The sequence below is a fragment of the Saccostrea cucullata genome, unplaced genomic scaffold (assembly GCF_032062105.1).
Source record: "Saccostrea cucullata isolate Sc308-1 unplaced genomic scaffold, CSIRO_AGI_Scuc_v1 ctg456, whole genome shotgun sequence".
NCBI lineage: Eukaryota > Metazoa > Mollusca > Bivalvia > Ostreida > Ostreidae > Saccostrea > Saccostrea cuccullata.
Window position 1 is genome coordinate 105,463 of NW_026927684.1, and position 14,576 is coordinate 120,038.

Consider the following 14,576-nt stretch of genomic DNA (forward strand, 5'->3'; position numbering starts at 1 on the left):
CTGAATCCGAACTTGTGTAAATCTGTGACAAGCTCTTTAAGGTCTCCATTTTTCCGTTGTGATGATATGTGCCCAGATGTGTCCTCGTAAGTTTAAATGTTAAGAGGCTAATGTTTGCTTATATCAAACGGGTTTAACAAAATCGATCCATTCTGAGTTCGGTGATTTATCGAAAATGTCTAGAAATGGTTAAACCTTACTAAACAGTGTTAATGTCGAGGGCAATATATCTGTACAGATACATGTAATTATCTGCTGCAAGAGCGAGTTGTGATTTTCTCTTGATCAATCAAAGACATTGATTGGTCACAATCAAGAAAATGATTTAAGTTTTTTAAAAATATATATTTCAAAAATCATATTTCAAGATAAAAGATGTGTAAATAAGGAATAACAATTCTTTTGGTTACACTAATAAAGAAACTTCAAAGCTTGATGGTTTTCTTTCCCTCATAACAAGCTATAATTATAATACGTATTTCAAAAATGAATACTTCTCACAAATTAGCTATTTGGGTTTTGAAAAGAATGAGGAATATTTGAAGGAAATTAATGTAAACTTTAAATTCTGCAAAATAACATGCAAATAGTTATTTATAACAAAAAAAAAAAAAAAACTACGTAAGTAGCATAACCCCATAAGGTAAGTTGTACACGGTGAATATGCTAAAAATAACATGTGGTCATTGTGTGTACATTATATTAGGAGATTGAGGACAGTGATAACTCAAGATCGGTGACCGCTACACAATGGATGTGCTGGGTGTTGTGGACATCAACGCTTGGATTTTACTTATTGTTTTTGCATTGATTGCTATTTACATGTAAGTACAATATAAGTTAATGCAATATTTACTTTGCTTATATCAGATTAACCTGCACATTGAATCATAGGCAACTGTCAGGCAAGTGAACTTGCATAGTGTGACTGAATCCACCTGTAAGATAATCTCTTATTCTTATTTTCCGTCATGATTGTATCTACTAGTATTTTGATTATTCGTCTTATTCAATGCAGATGATTACCTGTCTGTATTTATCTGCACATATTGCACTGTAGGCGGATCCAACCGTGTACGTCGTCTTTCAGTTAATATGTAACGACAAGGAAAAAGAAAATACGTACCTGACTGATGATTTGGGGAGGGGGCGGTTTGAATATATTAGTTATAGATCGCTGCATATTCTCTATTTTGTCGGCTATGTACAGCGGGAAAACTAGTCGGTTTAGGGAAGTTGCAGAGCTTCAATACGCCCCATGTATATGCGTTGTAATATAGCACAATTATATATTTTTGTTCTCCACAATATCAATTTTAGGTAGATCGGACACCTCTTTTAGCTAAACACAGTGAACGTGTTAAAAAGAAACATATGTATGCTGATAACTAGATGTAGTTTGGTACGTAAAAAGCAAGAAAAGGTTTATTTTTTTTTATCACCTTGTTTGTAGCATTGTGCTCAGATCCTTCTGCATGTAATTTAATTAAATGACTAAAAGGTATTTTTGAAAAGGTAACATTCAATCCCGAAAAGGAATTTTCAAGTTTGAACAATTTTCTCCGTTTTAGTTTGTTTATCTTTGATTACTAGTATCTTTTTATTATATTTTTTGGAAGTTGTCAATTACTCCAAATCAAAAGCAATGATTGTATTTGAAATTCAATACTTTTCTTCTGCAAATAGGTGTGTCAAATTTCATTCTGATCTGAATCGTGGTTTTAAAAATATTGAGATAGTAAGTATTTTAATTAAATGCTAAAAGGGTTGGCACTCAAAACAATGATATTTGCCTTCTGCAAATTAAGTGCTGAAAGGGTTGGCACTCAAAACAAGTTAACAATTGCGTTCCCATAATAATTATGTCATATTTAAGGGATTTCTGTGAAGTTGCCCCAATAATGATTGATTGTTTTGTTTCAAAATGAAATTCTTTAGGTACCCTCCCTCTCCTACATGTATAAAATGCTATTCAAGACCAGCTGGTTCACAGAGAATTTAGAATATTTAATAGAACACCAACACCACTCCATTCTCCAAGCCAATTTAAATTTGCTGAAATTTATTTTAAAAAGCTGATAATTTTAATGATGGTTCTAGATACGTGAAATGGAAGTTTGGATTATGGCGTCGTCTTGGTGTCCCGGGTCCTGATCATCTCCCATACATTGGAGCAGTAAAAGAAATTAAAGAGCTGGTAAGAAAAATATTCATAAAGAAAGTTTTCATGTCATGCATAATTAATTTACTGCATTGTTAAATCAAAAACAACCATATGTTCTTATAACTATTGTTTTATTTATTATAATTATTATTATTATTATTTTTTTTTTTTTTTTTTTTTTTTTTTGCTTTTCCTGACTTTTGTTTAAAATGCTCGGCCCTTTCATCCATTTTACTCCTTGGAATAACCAGGGAATATGGAATACTTTAAACTGTTATCTTATCTTCGACTGGTGCACCGGAATAATTAAATTCGATCAATCTATGGAACACGTATTTATATGCCTATGCCCACTGGCCAGAATAAAGGTTATGCACGTATCAGTCACGCTGTAGTTCATAGAGACTAATAATTAAGATCATGCATATACTGGGTTCGAATTAAATTCAATTCCAACTTTTAAAGCGACAGTACAGCTGCAAATCGCGTGCTTTTTCATTCAAATTTATCCAATATATCATTTAGGAATAAGATATAAATTTGAAGTCAGCAGTTTGAGAAACATAAATACTCTCTCCTCATATATAGTTAATGTACATGTAATTAGAACATGTAGAATCTGCAGGAAAATCAATTAGGATAATTAGGTATAGAACGTGAATTCTAAAATGACACGTGCCTTCACTGTAAGATTTATAATTATAATGGAATATGAGCGGAATTTTTTGTGGATGCGCCGTCCTGTCACTTTAAATAACTGACACAGTTCTTGCAAATGGTATTATCTTATAAATCTAAGATGTATAATACATGTAGTACGTATATTAATAAAACAAAATAACATTACGATAAATGGATTTATATCATTTAAATTTTTATAAAATACAACTGCAAGATGTATACTTTTAGGGAATGCATGGATTTGACGAAAAGATGATCCAATCCTATGGAAGCATTGTCGGGTAAGACTACATTTTTTACATCTTTATTTTACATTTTACATGTATTTTTTGTACAAAATAAAATAAAGCAATTCAATACAACTAATGACTTCTAAAAAATTGAAAGCGTTTACTAGTCTATTTTCAAGGTTTTTTAAAGATTTTTTTTTAAATTAAACATTGAAAACCTTTGAATTGTAGTCTCTACTTAGGATCTATTCCTTCTCTACTGATAGCAGACCCCGAGATAATCAAGAAAATAACAACTAAAGACTTCTCAAAGGCTCCAAACAGATTGGTAAATATCAACAAAATTAATAATTTTCACTTTGTGTTATCTGGTGCATTTCATGTACAAACGGACCAGATTGTACAGTAGTAAGAATTTATGACAATCAAGTATTCGTTTGCATTTATTTTATGAGATAAAAATTAAAACGTATAATTTAAAATGCAATAACAAATTTTCAATTATATCTGACGGTAAAACATGTAAAAATTATTGAAAACTTTAATCCTTTTTTTCCTTGCGTTTAATGGTAAAGGATTTTGCATAGACTAAAACTTGATTTAAAGTAGTCGGTAGTAAAATGTAAAAAGATATCATTTCACTATTGCGTCTCTTTTTTTTTCCTATGTCACCCACACAAATTATGTACAGTATGAATAGTCGTTAAGCTTCCCCTAAATTTTATTCGTGACTCTCTTTGTACAAAGAGCATTGGGACGGAATTTTGGGAAGGGTACCTATCTAAACTCTGAATTGTCTTTGCGACATTTTTTGACACAGTACAGAATCTGTCGATAAACTGGGTCGCAAAACAATGGGGTTTTTTTTAACCATGAATCTTTTTTGGACAATACATAATGCACAAAACAAATTTAATTGGCAGAATGTTGTTCGAAACAAAAGTGAACTCAAACATGGCTTGTCTGCTGTTGAAGATGACCACTGGAGATTTATGAGAAACACACTTTTACCAACATTTTCAAGTGGGAAAATGAGAAAGGTACTTTTTAACGTTACCCAAAAAATAAAGGTGTAACACTGTAATTATTTATCGTTGCTCCCAGAAGACTGTCACAGTTGAAGGACAGTTCAAATTTGAAAAACCAATCAATGTATAAGCGTATTGTACATGTTTATATATATTTTACGTAGATTTTTTTAGCTCACCTCAACGATGTGTGTGTGGGGGGAAGGGGGGGGGGCTAAAGTAATACCATCAGCGTCAGCGTCCCAGGATGAAGTGGCTACCGTCAGCGTTCTGTGCAATGAATGGGTTAAAGTTTTACACTTGAATAAATTGATGGTTTATACATAGACATTTTTAATAGTTGTAGAAAATAATATAATTATTACAGATGAATCCCATTCTGAGAAAGAAATATCAGTTATTGCTGGAAGGTCTTAAAAAAGAGGCGGATGAAGGAAAGACCATAGAATTTAAAGAGTAGGTAGCAGTTAAATAGTGTAGTCAACGCTTAAAATAAAAAAAAGATTCACATCTATATGTGTTTTGTGAAGTTGTATAAAAACTGTACAATTTATCGTATTAAATGAAACATATGGAGATAACGAACAGTATTCAAGATCACAAATCCAAGTCCAGATAAAAAACAATACAAAATAGTAGCAGAGCAAACACGGACCTCCAAACCATCAAAGGTGGGATCAGGTGTCATGGAGGAGTCACACCCGCCGTGTACTTCTTGTCATTATCGGGAAATGACGGAAAAATCCGTCGTCAATTCAGTGTATAAATAACAGCCTAACAATAAGTATTTAAAACGTCAGTCACCATTTGACTCAATGACAAACTGTATTTGCTGACAAGGTCATTGTATAGACCATAGAACTTGATGATGAAAATGATGACTTTAAACGAGATTGCTGATATTCTTGTTTCATCAACTTGTTTGTCAATAATTTACCTCGTTTTAGAAATTGTTCATGCGTAGAGCATGCTCCTGCGAATTGAATCAACTTAGATATATAAACTCCGTATGCAGGTGATGAAGGTATATTGCTGCACAAGTAAGGGAAGTCGATGATAGAAAAGTTAGAGTCAGCACGTTTATCAGAGTTTGCGTGTTAGATTACCATTAACGTTTTTTCAAGTTAAATATCCAAATATGAAACAGATGTGTCAGACTCGATAGTTTCTTTTATCTTAAGCTCACCGAGATACATGTATATACAATGTATATCGTATCGAAATAAGAATGGAAATTACCGTTGTTAATTGACTATACGTCGTCGAGTTGAAGGCCACATTAAGTGTTTTCTTCTTTCACGCACAAATTCTGCTTCATATGAATACAAAAATAGGTCTGCTAATAACGGGACACAATTGGTACCCATGGGAATTGCAATAGATTGTTAGAAGACCTGGTCGCCAAAAACAACATAGATAATGTCAATCAGAAACTCAAGCATCTTTTTATGTCAACTTCAGAGTACTTGTGTGTACAATCAGATTGTATTGTAAAATTCAAATGTATCTTCAGCTTTAACTGAATGTATTTACAGAATATTTGGAAGGTACACGATGGACGTTATAGCTGCACTCGGATTCGGAATGGACATAGACTCGCAGACAAACCCAGATAATAAATTTGTGAAATATGCCAAAGAGCTGTTCAACAACAAGTTATCGTTGCGTTTTTTTCTGATTTGTATGTATGCTAGTTTTTTTTCTTTGGTTGCAACTTTCTTATTTGCGACTTATGTATTATTATGCTATTATATTTGTGAATTTAATTGTGAAAGGGGTTCCTCCGAAGGGAATTCAGTTATTAATATAGTTTAAATAGCGGACGGTGGAATATCGGTGGGGCGGGTGCCAGAATACATACTGTAGATGTGTCCTGATATTTCATCCAATAGTTTACAAGATATATATAAACTTCTTATTTTGCAAACTATCTGTACATTTATTAAAGTAATTTAACTGATTTTTTTTCTCTCTGAAATATTGTACATGTATCCTGGGTAAATCCTTTTTCTGAATAACTCCTTCAACGGGTTTAAGCTATAATTCTTTTTGAGTATCAATTGTTCATACATCCGAGATGTGCATAGTACATGTACTTGGATTTTGAATTTTTAATAGTTTTCTAAGAAATTACCCGTTGTTGAACTAAGTTATTATCGTAAACAATATTTTTGAAGGATACATCATTTGAACGGATAACTCTTCGAAAAAAAAACCAAGATTTACAGATCAATAATGCACATAAAAGAGATGTGAATATTACCTGGATTTTATTTTTGCGCAAATAAATACTAGTGTTATTCAATTTTTAACTTAAATAACTCCGATATACGTATACATGACTTGGTGCGTTTCAACGTAAATTAAAAAAAAATAAGATTAGATATTGTGGAGTATCATATTTCAGTCGGAAGTGTATATTAAATATTTTTTTTTTCTTCTAATTTTCAGTTGTTTTGCCATTTGCTGAACGTATATTGGACTACTTTGAGTTATCACCGTTAAATAATCGAAGAGTGATGAACTTTTTTAAATCGGCTGTACATCAGGCAGTTAAAATGCGAGATGAAGGAGATCAGGTATTTGGCACCAACTGAATAACTTTTTACAATTAAAACCCTACCGTCTCTGCCGGCAGATTTGGATGAAATACTGAAACCAACACACGTGTAACGGTGTATACATTCAGACAATTCTTTTTACCACAAATTATTTTTCAAAATCTGTCAAAAACGTATTTTATACTCTGCAACCTACTGTTCAAAATTGCTTTATATTTATATTCCCACCTCCCGCATGAAAAGCTAGTTGTATATTGATACCGTCTGTTACACGCCCCTCCATCTGCAATGTTTAAGGGTATCGTCTTATCCACGACTTCTCATTTCCCACCGAATAAAAGTTTCTAAGAAATTGAATTCAAAGAATCATTGTTTTGTAGTGCCTATCGTTCAACTTTATGAACGTTTTGGATCAGACAGTAATTTGACATTCCCTTAGCTAAATACAATCACATTTTAAACCAAGGTTTAAGAACTGAGAAAAGTAAGTTTCTCATTTTTTATATTTCTTAGAAATGTCCCCATATATGAATTCAAAGAAATGAAACCATGCAAATAAACACACACATTTGAAGCTCTATTTGCATCAAAGTTGAGGATAAGTTAAGAGTGTCAACATTTTAAAATCTCACACGTGACACAGATGGTGTACATGTCCTGAAGATATCATAACCTAAAAAACTTTGTTCAGTTGAAGAAAAAAAGGTTGAAAATGGCAAAAACTAGGTCTTTTTTGTACAATATAAATGCTTTGTATCGAATAATGATTGCTTTCATAGTATTTTACATGATTTCATTGTAGTTCGTTACTACATCGATCTATAGGTTGAAAAGAGTACTACAAGTGTTTCTATAACAGAAAGTAAATTTCAATTATTTTTCTGTGATATAGAATAGAACAGATCTGCTACAGTTAATGTTGAATGCTCATAAAGACACCGAAAAGAATGAAATAGAGAGTGAACACAGCTATGAAGAGGATCCTAACAAATGGAAAAAGCGAGGTCATTTGTAACATTTCTATCTTTCTCTCTCCTTATCTTAATAACTTTAAAAGACGTGGAATTTAAAACGAACAAATGAGCATGCAAAGTGTACGTTCTAATCTGCCTTTTTATACCAGGTTTGACTGAAGATGAAGTGACCGGGAATGCTCTTCTATTCATACTTGCTGGGTTTGATACAACGGCGAGCAGCTTGACTTTTATGGCATACTGTCTGGCAACGAACCCAGATTGCCAAGAAAAACTCATTGAGGAAATCGATTCAACTTTAGGAAAGGTGAAATTGAAATTGTATCTTTTGGGGGATTAAATTCTATTTTCATCATCAATAACATTTTCTCAAGGAAAAGAAAAAAAAAACTTTCAGAAAATTATAAAACACAAATTATTCCTCACGGTAGTCACCAATAAAGTTGCATCACTGTGTCCAGAAAATGTTATATCAAGCCATTTTCTTGATTCCTTACGAAAAAATTAACTGCCGTATTGGAGAAACATCAGACGTACTGTGGTACACCATATTCTCGAAGTGATGTAAAATAGTTATGGACCTAAGAAAACTAGATATAGAAGCAACCTCTGATAGTGTAGATTCAAGTTTGTTCAAACCATACCCCCTCCCCCTTACCCCTTCTGCCTTTTAGGGGTAGGTTTGGACCACTCGTACATTTAAGCTTTTTAATACTAAACTGATTTTTGCTTTTTTCCTTACAACAGACTCAGATGAGCGATGTGGCCTCTAGGCTTCTTGTTGGAAATCCGATATACACTAATTGTGCTCCCTTATTAATTTTCCGACCTGTTGTTTAACGTCCCTCTGGAGAGTTTTTTACTTGCCGGTGGAGGGCTACAAATTTTGTCCTATACTCGGCACTTAGGGCCATTGAGCAGTGAGGGATCTTTTTCGTGCCAGCACCTACTGCGTCACGGGTCCTCGGTTTATGCGGTCTTATCCGAAGGACCGGTCTCCACGTCCCACAGTCCCTTCCTTTGAAGTAGATTTTATTTTTAAAAATGTGTACGTGAAAATGGATATATTTGACATTCAGAAATATCGACAATGTTTCATAAATCAACAGTTAGAGAGTTATTTTCATTTATATATCGACTTCATATACTCCAGTGAACTTGAAACAAATGACACCACAGAGTCTGTAACATCCAATTCATTGGATGTATTTAATTAACTAAAGACAATAAAGGCAATTAACAACTTAACTGTATGACTAATGAAATAATATTCACCTTTTTTATAGTCATCTTTCCTATTAATGTAGTAATATTCCAATATCAGTCATTTATGGTATTGCTCAGAGTACGGTCAATTTTTATTGTAAGTCATGCTTCTTGCTGAAAAAGTTGATGTTACAAGGATTAAAGTGGGATGTATGAACTTCTGTGGTGGGTATATAATGACCTTGCTAGCAAATATAACCTACAAATGGGTCGTGTAATGACCTGCAAGTAGTTCGACGTGTGTTTTTATACTGAATTTAACTACAGAAAAGTTCGTCTAACTGACCGGCTTATGTCGGGTACCGGTGTGCTCAGTAAACAGGGAATGCTTACTCCTTCTATGCACATTATATCAACTCTGGAATTACAAGGGGCCCGTGTTTTTATGTTACGTGTGTTCACAAATTTGTATTGTTGTAGATATTTTTGAGATCGATCATTGTTTATTTTTTTAACTTTTTATAATATTGAAAAAATATAAGTAACATGATAATTATCAACATTTCTAGGAGATACCAACTTATGACAATGTACAGAAGATTGACTACATGGAGTGGGTTTTCAATGAGACACTTAGACTCTATCCGCCAGCTGTAAGGTACTTTATCCACCCCATCCCACCTACACCCGCACCCTCAAACCAAAAAATACAAACTATAATCATGTTTTTTTTGCACATGTCTTTTGTTAAATTGACAATTTAAAATTGCTTTTTTAAAATCTAAAATACGAATGATATTTTTCATATTAAAGACGTTCGATCCTGATATTTAAGGTCTTAAACTTTTTTTGCCAAGTATATTTTTAGTTTCTACATACATAGCTTAATTAAAATTCAAATCAAAATATGGAGGTCATGCTTCTTTTGGCGCTACAGTATATTTAATATGACCTTTTTGCAATGAAATTTGTGTCTTAATAAAAAATTACATCTTCAACGTTTTCCCTGCAATATTTTTATCCAATTAAAGCACGAAACAAAATGAACTCTAAGTCTGTTTAAAAAAATACACTTTAAAATTGTGACTAAGAAAAAGTTTCAAATTGCTTCGCACAATCAATTATTTTACCTTTCTGCACTAATAAAGTGTGATTTTTCTGGCATTGAAAATTTAATAAGCAGGAAAATTATTCTAAAGTCTAAAATTTTTTCTGATTTTAATCAAATAGGTCAAAGTTATCTTGAATATTTAGAAAAGAAACAACAAAAGTGGGGTATATGATGTAAATTTTCAGATATTACTAAAAAAATTGTCAATTTTACGTCAAAATTCGCTAAATTTTTTCCCGGATTTTCAGAATATATATACTATATTTGTCACACTATGTCGATAGAATTCATAAGAAATAATTCATTAGATATTTCAGAACCAGCATAACACATTTCACTGCAAAAAAGAGCTTTGTGTGCAACCAGCATGGAAAAATAGGAATCCACAATAAACGGTACTGGTATAGTGCCAAAGGGGAAAAACTGATCATTTTCGTCTAAAAAACCTTCCGCCACAAAATATAGTCCCTAGTTTATTTCTACTTGAATATAATTTAATCGCTGTTTTTTCATTGAATATAGTTCATTGTGCATTGTAGAATTCAGATTTAATGTTAGAACTTAAAAATGATGCAGAATTTCATAAATAAAGGACATGCCCAAAATCCACTCAAAAGCTCAGGATCGAACGTCCTTGATCAATCAACTAATATCTTAAAGCAATCCTGAACCTTTTTTTTTAAATTACCAAAGCAAGTTTAAGTATTTCTCCATATTGCAAAGTCACGGGAAACCAAAACAAAAATTACATAAAGTTGAGGATTATACTTGACTTTCTGTATCAAAAATATCTCTTTGGATTTCAACAGCATCTATACCCGCCGAAATATGGCTGAAATATTGCCAATTCTGCGAACACCAAGCACTCAACAGCATCTGTCGCTTGCTAAGACACGCCATTGGGTTTTATATCTAACTCTTTGTTTCAAGAGTGTTTGATATCCTAGATAATTTTGATTTTAGAACAGATCGGGTGAGCAAAGTTGAGATGGATATAGGCGGATACAAGATTCCAAAGGGCGTTGATATGTCTTTTGCTATTTATTCACTACAGAGAGATCCTAAATACTGGCCAGAACCTGACAAATTTGATCCAGAAAGGTATATTTCCATAACTATAACTACGTGTACCTTTATGTATTTATCCAGGAAACATTTTACTTAATATAAATATTTATCAGCTACCTTTATATAAAAATAGTCGCCCGCGTTGAGCGTCTGTTCTGGGGTTATTGAGTAAGGGTGATCCTTACGTCATGGATTCATATCCCACTTCAAGACGTGGAGACCGGTCCTTCGAATGAGACCGTATAGAAAGAATCAGTGTCGCAATAGGAATTGGCATGAAAAAGATTCCTCACTGCTTAATGGCCCTGAATACCGAGCACTGGTCAAAATAAGCAACTTTTCATCGGCAAGTGATGGAGTCTATGCAAGTGAAAAATTCTGAAGAGGGGCGTTAAACAAGAAACAAACAAACAAATGCATACAAGAGAAATAAGATCAAATTGAAACAGCTATTGATTCATAAATTAATATTTTTCAATGATGATTTGGTTTGTGCGAGAAATAATTCTTCCAATTTTTCAGGTTTTCTCCTGAAAACAAGGCTGAGCGTCACCCATACGCCTTCCTTCCATTTGGCCATGGACCTAGAAACTGTATAGGGCAACGCCTAGCTGCCATGGAAGCTAAATGTGCCATTATCTACATACTGCAGCATTATCGTTTTGTTACTTGTAGTGAAACAGAGGTATAACTTACATGTATATGCCACATTGATATACATGTATTGAATTCAATTGCCCAAAACTTTATCAGAACCTTTCACAATTGTATAATTTATCGTTGAAAAAAAAAATTAATTCTGAGCTTTTCATGCCCCCGTAAACGAAGTTTCGGCGGTATATAATATTTGTCGTGTCCGTCCGTCTGTCTAGCTGTCTGTTTGTCCGCAAAAACTTTAACCTTGCCCATAACTTTTGATTTAGTGGAGCTATGACTTTCATATTTCACATGTGTATTTCTTGTGACAAAACCTTTCATTGGGTAACACCAAATTTGACCTTTTTACCTTGACCTTGGCGTTTGACCAACTTTTACACAAAAATTCCAAACTTTACTTTGGCCATATCTTTTGAATAGTAAAAACCAGGACTTTTATACTTCATATTTGTATTTTTTGTGGCAAGAACTTTCATTGAGTATCAACAACTTTGACCTTTTGAACTTGACCTTAGAGATTTCTGCACTTATGAAAAAACTTTAACCTTGACCATAACATTTGAACGGTAAGGACTAGGGCTTTTATACTTCACATATGTAATCCTTGTGGAAAGACGCTTCATTTGATACCAAGAAGTTTGACTCTTTAACTTTTGCCTTGGAGTTTGACCTACTTTTAAAATACTAGTACAACCTTGACCATAATTTTTCGAGAGTTAAGACTAGGGCCTTTATACTTCACATATGCAATCCTTTTGGAAAGACCTTTCATTTGATATCAAGAACCTTGACCCTTTGACCTTGACCTTGGAGTTTGACCCATTTTTACACAAAAATCCAAACTTTTACTTTGGCCCTAATTTTTAAACGGTAGAACTAAGACTTTCATGTTTCAAATATCAATTCCTTGTGGCAACACCTTTCATTTGAAACCAAAATTTTGACCTTTTGACCTTGACCTTGGAGATTTTTGTACTTACGAAAAAACTTTAACCTTGGTCATAACTTTTGAACGGTAAGGGCTAGGGCTTTCATACTTCACAATATAATACTTGTGAGAAGACCTTTCATTGGATATCAACAACTAAGACCCTCTGACCTTGACCTTGGAGTTTGACCTACTTTTTACAAACTTTAATCTTGGCCATGACTTTTGAACGGTAAGGACCAGCGCTTTCATACTTCCGATATGTAATCTTTCAGACAAGGTCTTTCTTTAGAAACCAACAATCTAGACCCTTTGACCTTGACTCAGGGGTTGTCTCACCTTTAAAAACGTTAAGCCTGGTCATAAATTTTAAACAGATGGTGCTAGGGTTTCATATTTCACATTTTTATTTCTTGTGAAAAGGCCTTACTTTAGGTACCAACGTATTTGAGAAATGCATTTGAGAAAGCTTAACTTTCGCTATGTTGCCATACGGGGGCATCAGTGTTTCACAAACACATCTTGTTTCTTTTAGATTCCCGTGAAGCTAGACACTTCGGCTTTATTAAAACCTCGAAATGGGATCAAGTTAAAATTAGAAGAAAGACCAAAGGACTCTTAGATGGATGGTGAACTGTGAATAAATCTTTACTTTGAATATATGTTAACTTAGATATATAGATGTATCAGTGGTAAATGTTTAGAATATGTATTGTTATAAAAATTTCCTTGAATACAGTGATATACATGTAGAAAGAATCACGAAAGAAAATTCCAAAATGGGTTTTTGAAAATAAATATGTGAAGTAATGCATTGTGGGTGTGTATACATGTATGTCTGTGTATTTCCCATTAAAATTTTAAGTTATTCAAACCAAATTTCAGTACAAGATCTAAAATTATTGTACCTAGAGCTCGATCCTTTTACCTTGAAATTGATCTCACATGTGTTTAGAAAATCACATACTGTGCTTTACAACCTGGCCTTGAACATAATCTTTGGCCTTCTAAGAACATACTATTGTAAGTAGCTATATAAGCAACTGTAATACATGTTTAGAAGCCTTTAAGTTAAGATGTTTTTGTTTTAAGAGACGAAATGTATGTTTAAAGACTGCTGATAAAACTGATTCAGATAGGGGTTTCAATTCCTACCCTATGAATTATGAATACAATTGACCTTTGATCTACTTTCAAATCCTCAATTTACATTACATAATTGTTACCACCGTAGGTTTTGACTATTAGCATGCATGCCAATAATCATTAGTTATTATCAAAGAAAATGTCAATACAAGAAATAAACATCTAGAAACTTTAATTTCTTTTTTTTTTTTTGTCTGTTATTTAAAAAAAAATGATTGTATCTTGTACTGTTTTTGTATACACTAGATTTACTCTGTTCTCCTAATTATTTTAAATGATTGAAGGACAAATTTTCGAAGAAAGAAGATGAGGGGGGGGGGGGGAATAAGGCGGACGAAGTGCCTGTAGTGCGAAATATGAAGTGAAAAATTAAATATCAATTATATCCAAAGTTTCTTTGATATTTTATCTAACATTAAAGTATACTTAATGTAAAATCTCAACAATTTACAAAAATCTCACAAAGTCTGAAATTATTTCCCTATGTAAAAGCATACACACACTAAATAGGAAAAAAAGGATCATTTTCTCATACTTAAACAACTTTCTTTCAATATGAGAGGGTCTTCGCTCCATTTTTAAAAAAGATAATCCTAAAAGTGTACAATAAAATACAGATATGTACATTTTCTGGTTAACAAAAACATGGAGCAAAGACTTGAAATGCCCAAATACATCATGAGCCATATAGCGTAGTGGTTAGCGCGTTGGTCTCAAAGCAGTATGATACTCCGTATTTTTATTGCTACAGTTCGAATCCCACAAATACCATCTTATAATTTAATAAAAGAATAATTTTTTTCCAGATTTCTTTCTCTCGGA

General features: G+C 33.0%; 1 protein-coding gene across 1 annotated transcript; it reads left to right on the forward strand.

The window, feature by feature from the left end:
- The first annotated feature begins 726 nt into the window (after positions 1–726).
- Positions 727–13,929, forward strand: LOC134275207 (cytochrome P450 3A24-like). The gene is made up of 14 exons (XM_062757462.1): positions 727–824; positions 2,101–2,197; positions 3,074–3,126; positions 3,307–3,403; positions 3,999–4,115; positions 4,471–4,559; positions 5,639–5,784; positions 6,555–6,682; positions 7,557–7,668; positions 7,788–7,945; positions 9,414–9,502; positions 10,919–11,056; positions 11,546–11,708; positions 13,144–13,929. Exons 1-14 carry the CDS (start codon positions 751–753, stop codon positions 13,228–13,230), a joined length of 1,548 nt encoding a protein of 515 aa, XP_062613446.1. The 5' UTR covers positions 727–750; the 3' UTR covers positions 13,231–13,929.
- Positions 13,930–14,576: the final 647 nt, after the last annotated feature.

Excerpts from the sequence above, each read along its gene's own strand:
- LOC134275207 (XM_062757462.1), top strand. The coding sequence starts at position 751 with ATGGATGTGCTGGGTGTTGTGGACATCAACGCTTGGATTTTACTTATT. Across the intron at positions 3,404-3,998 it reads CAAAGGCTCCAAACAGATTG|AATGTTGTTCGAAACAAAAG; the intron begins GTAAATATCAAC and ends TTTAATTGGCAG. Across the intron at positions 7,669-7,787 it reads TAACAAATGGAAAAAGCGAG|GTTTGACTGAAGATGAAGTG; the intron begins GTCATTTGTAAC and ends TTTTTATACCAG.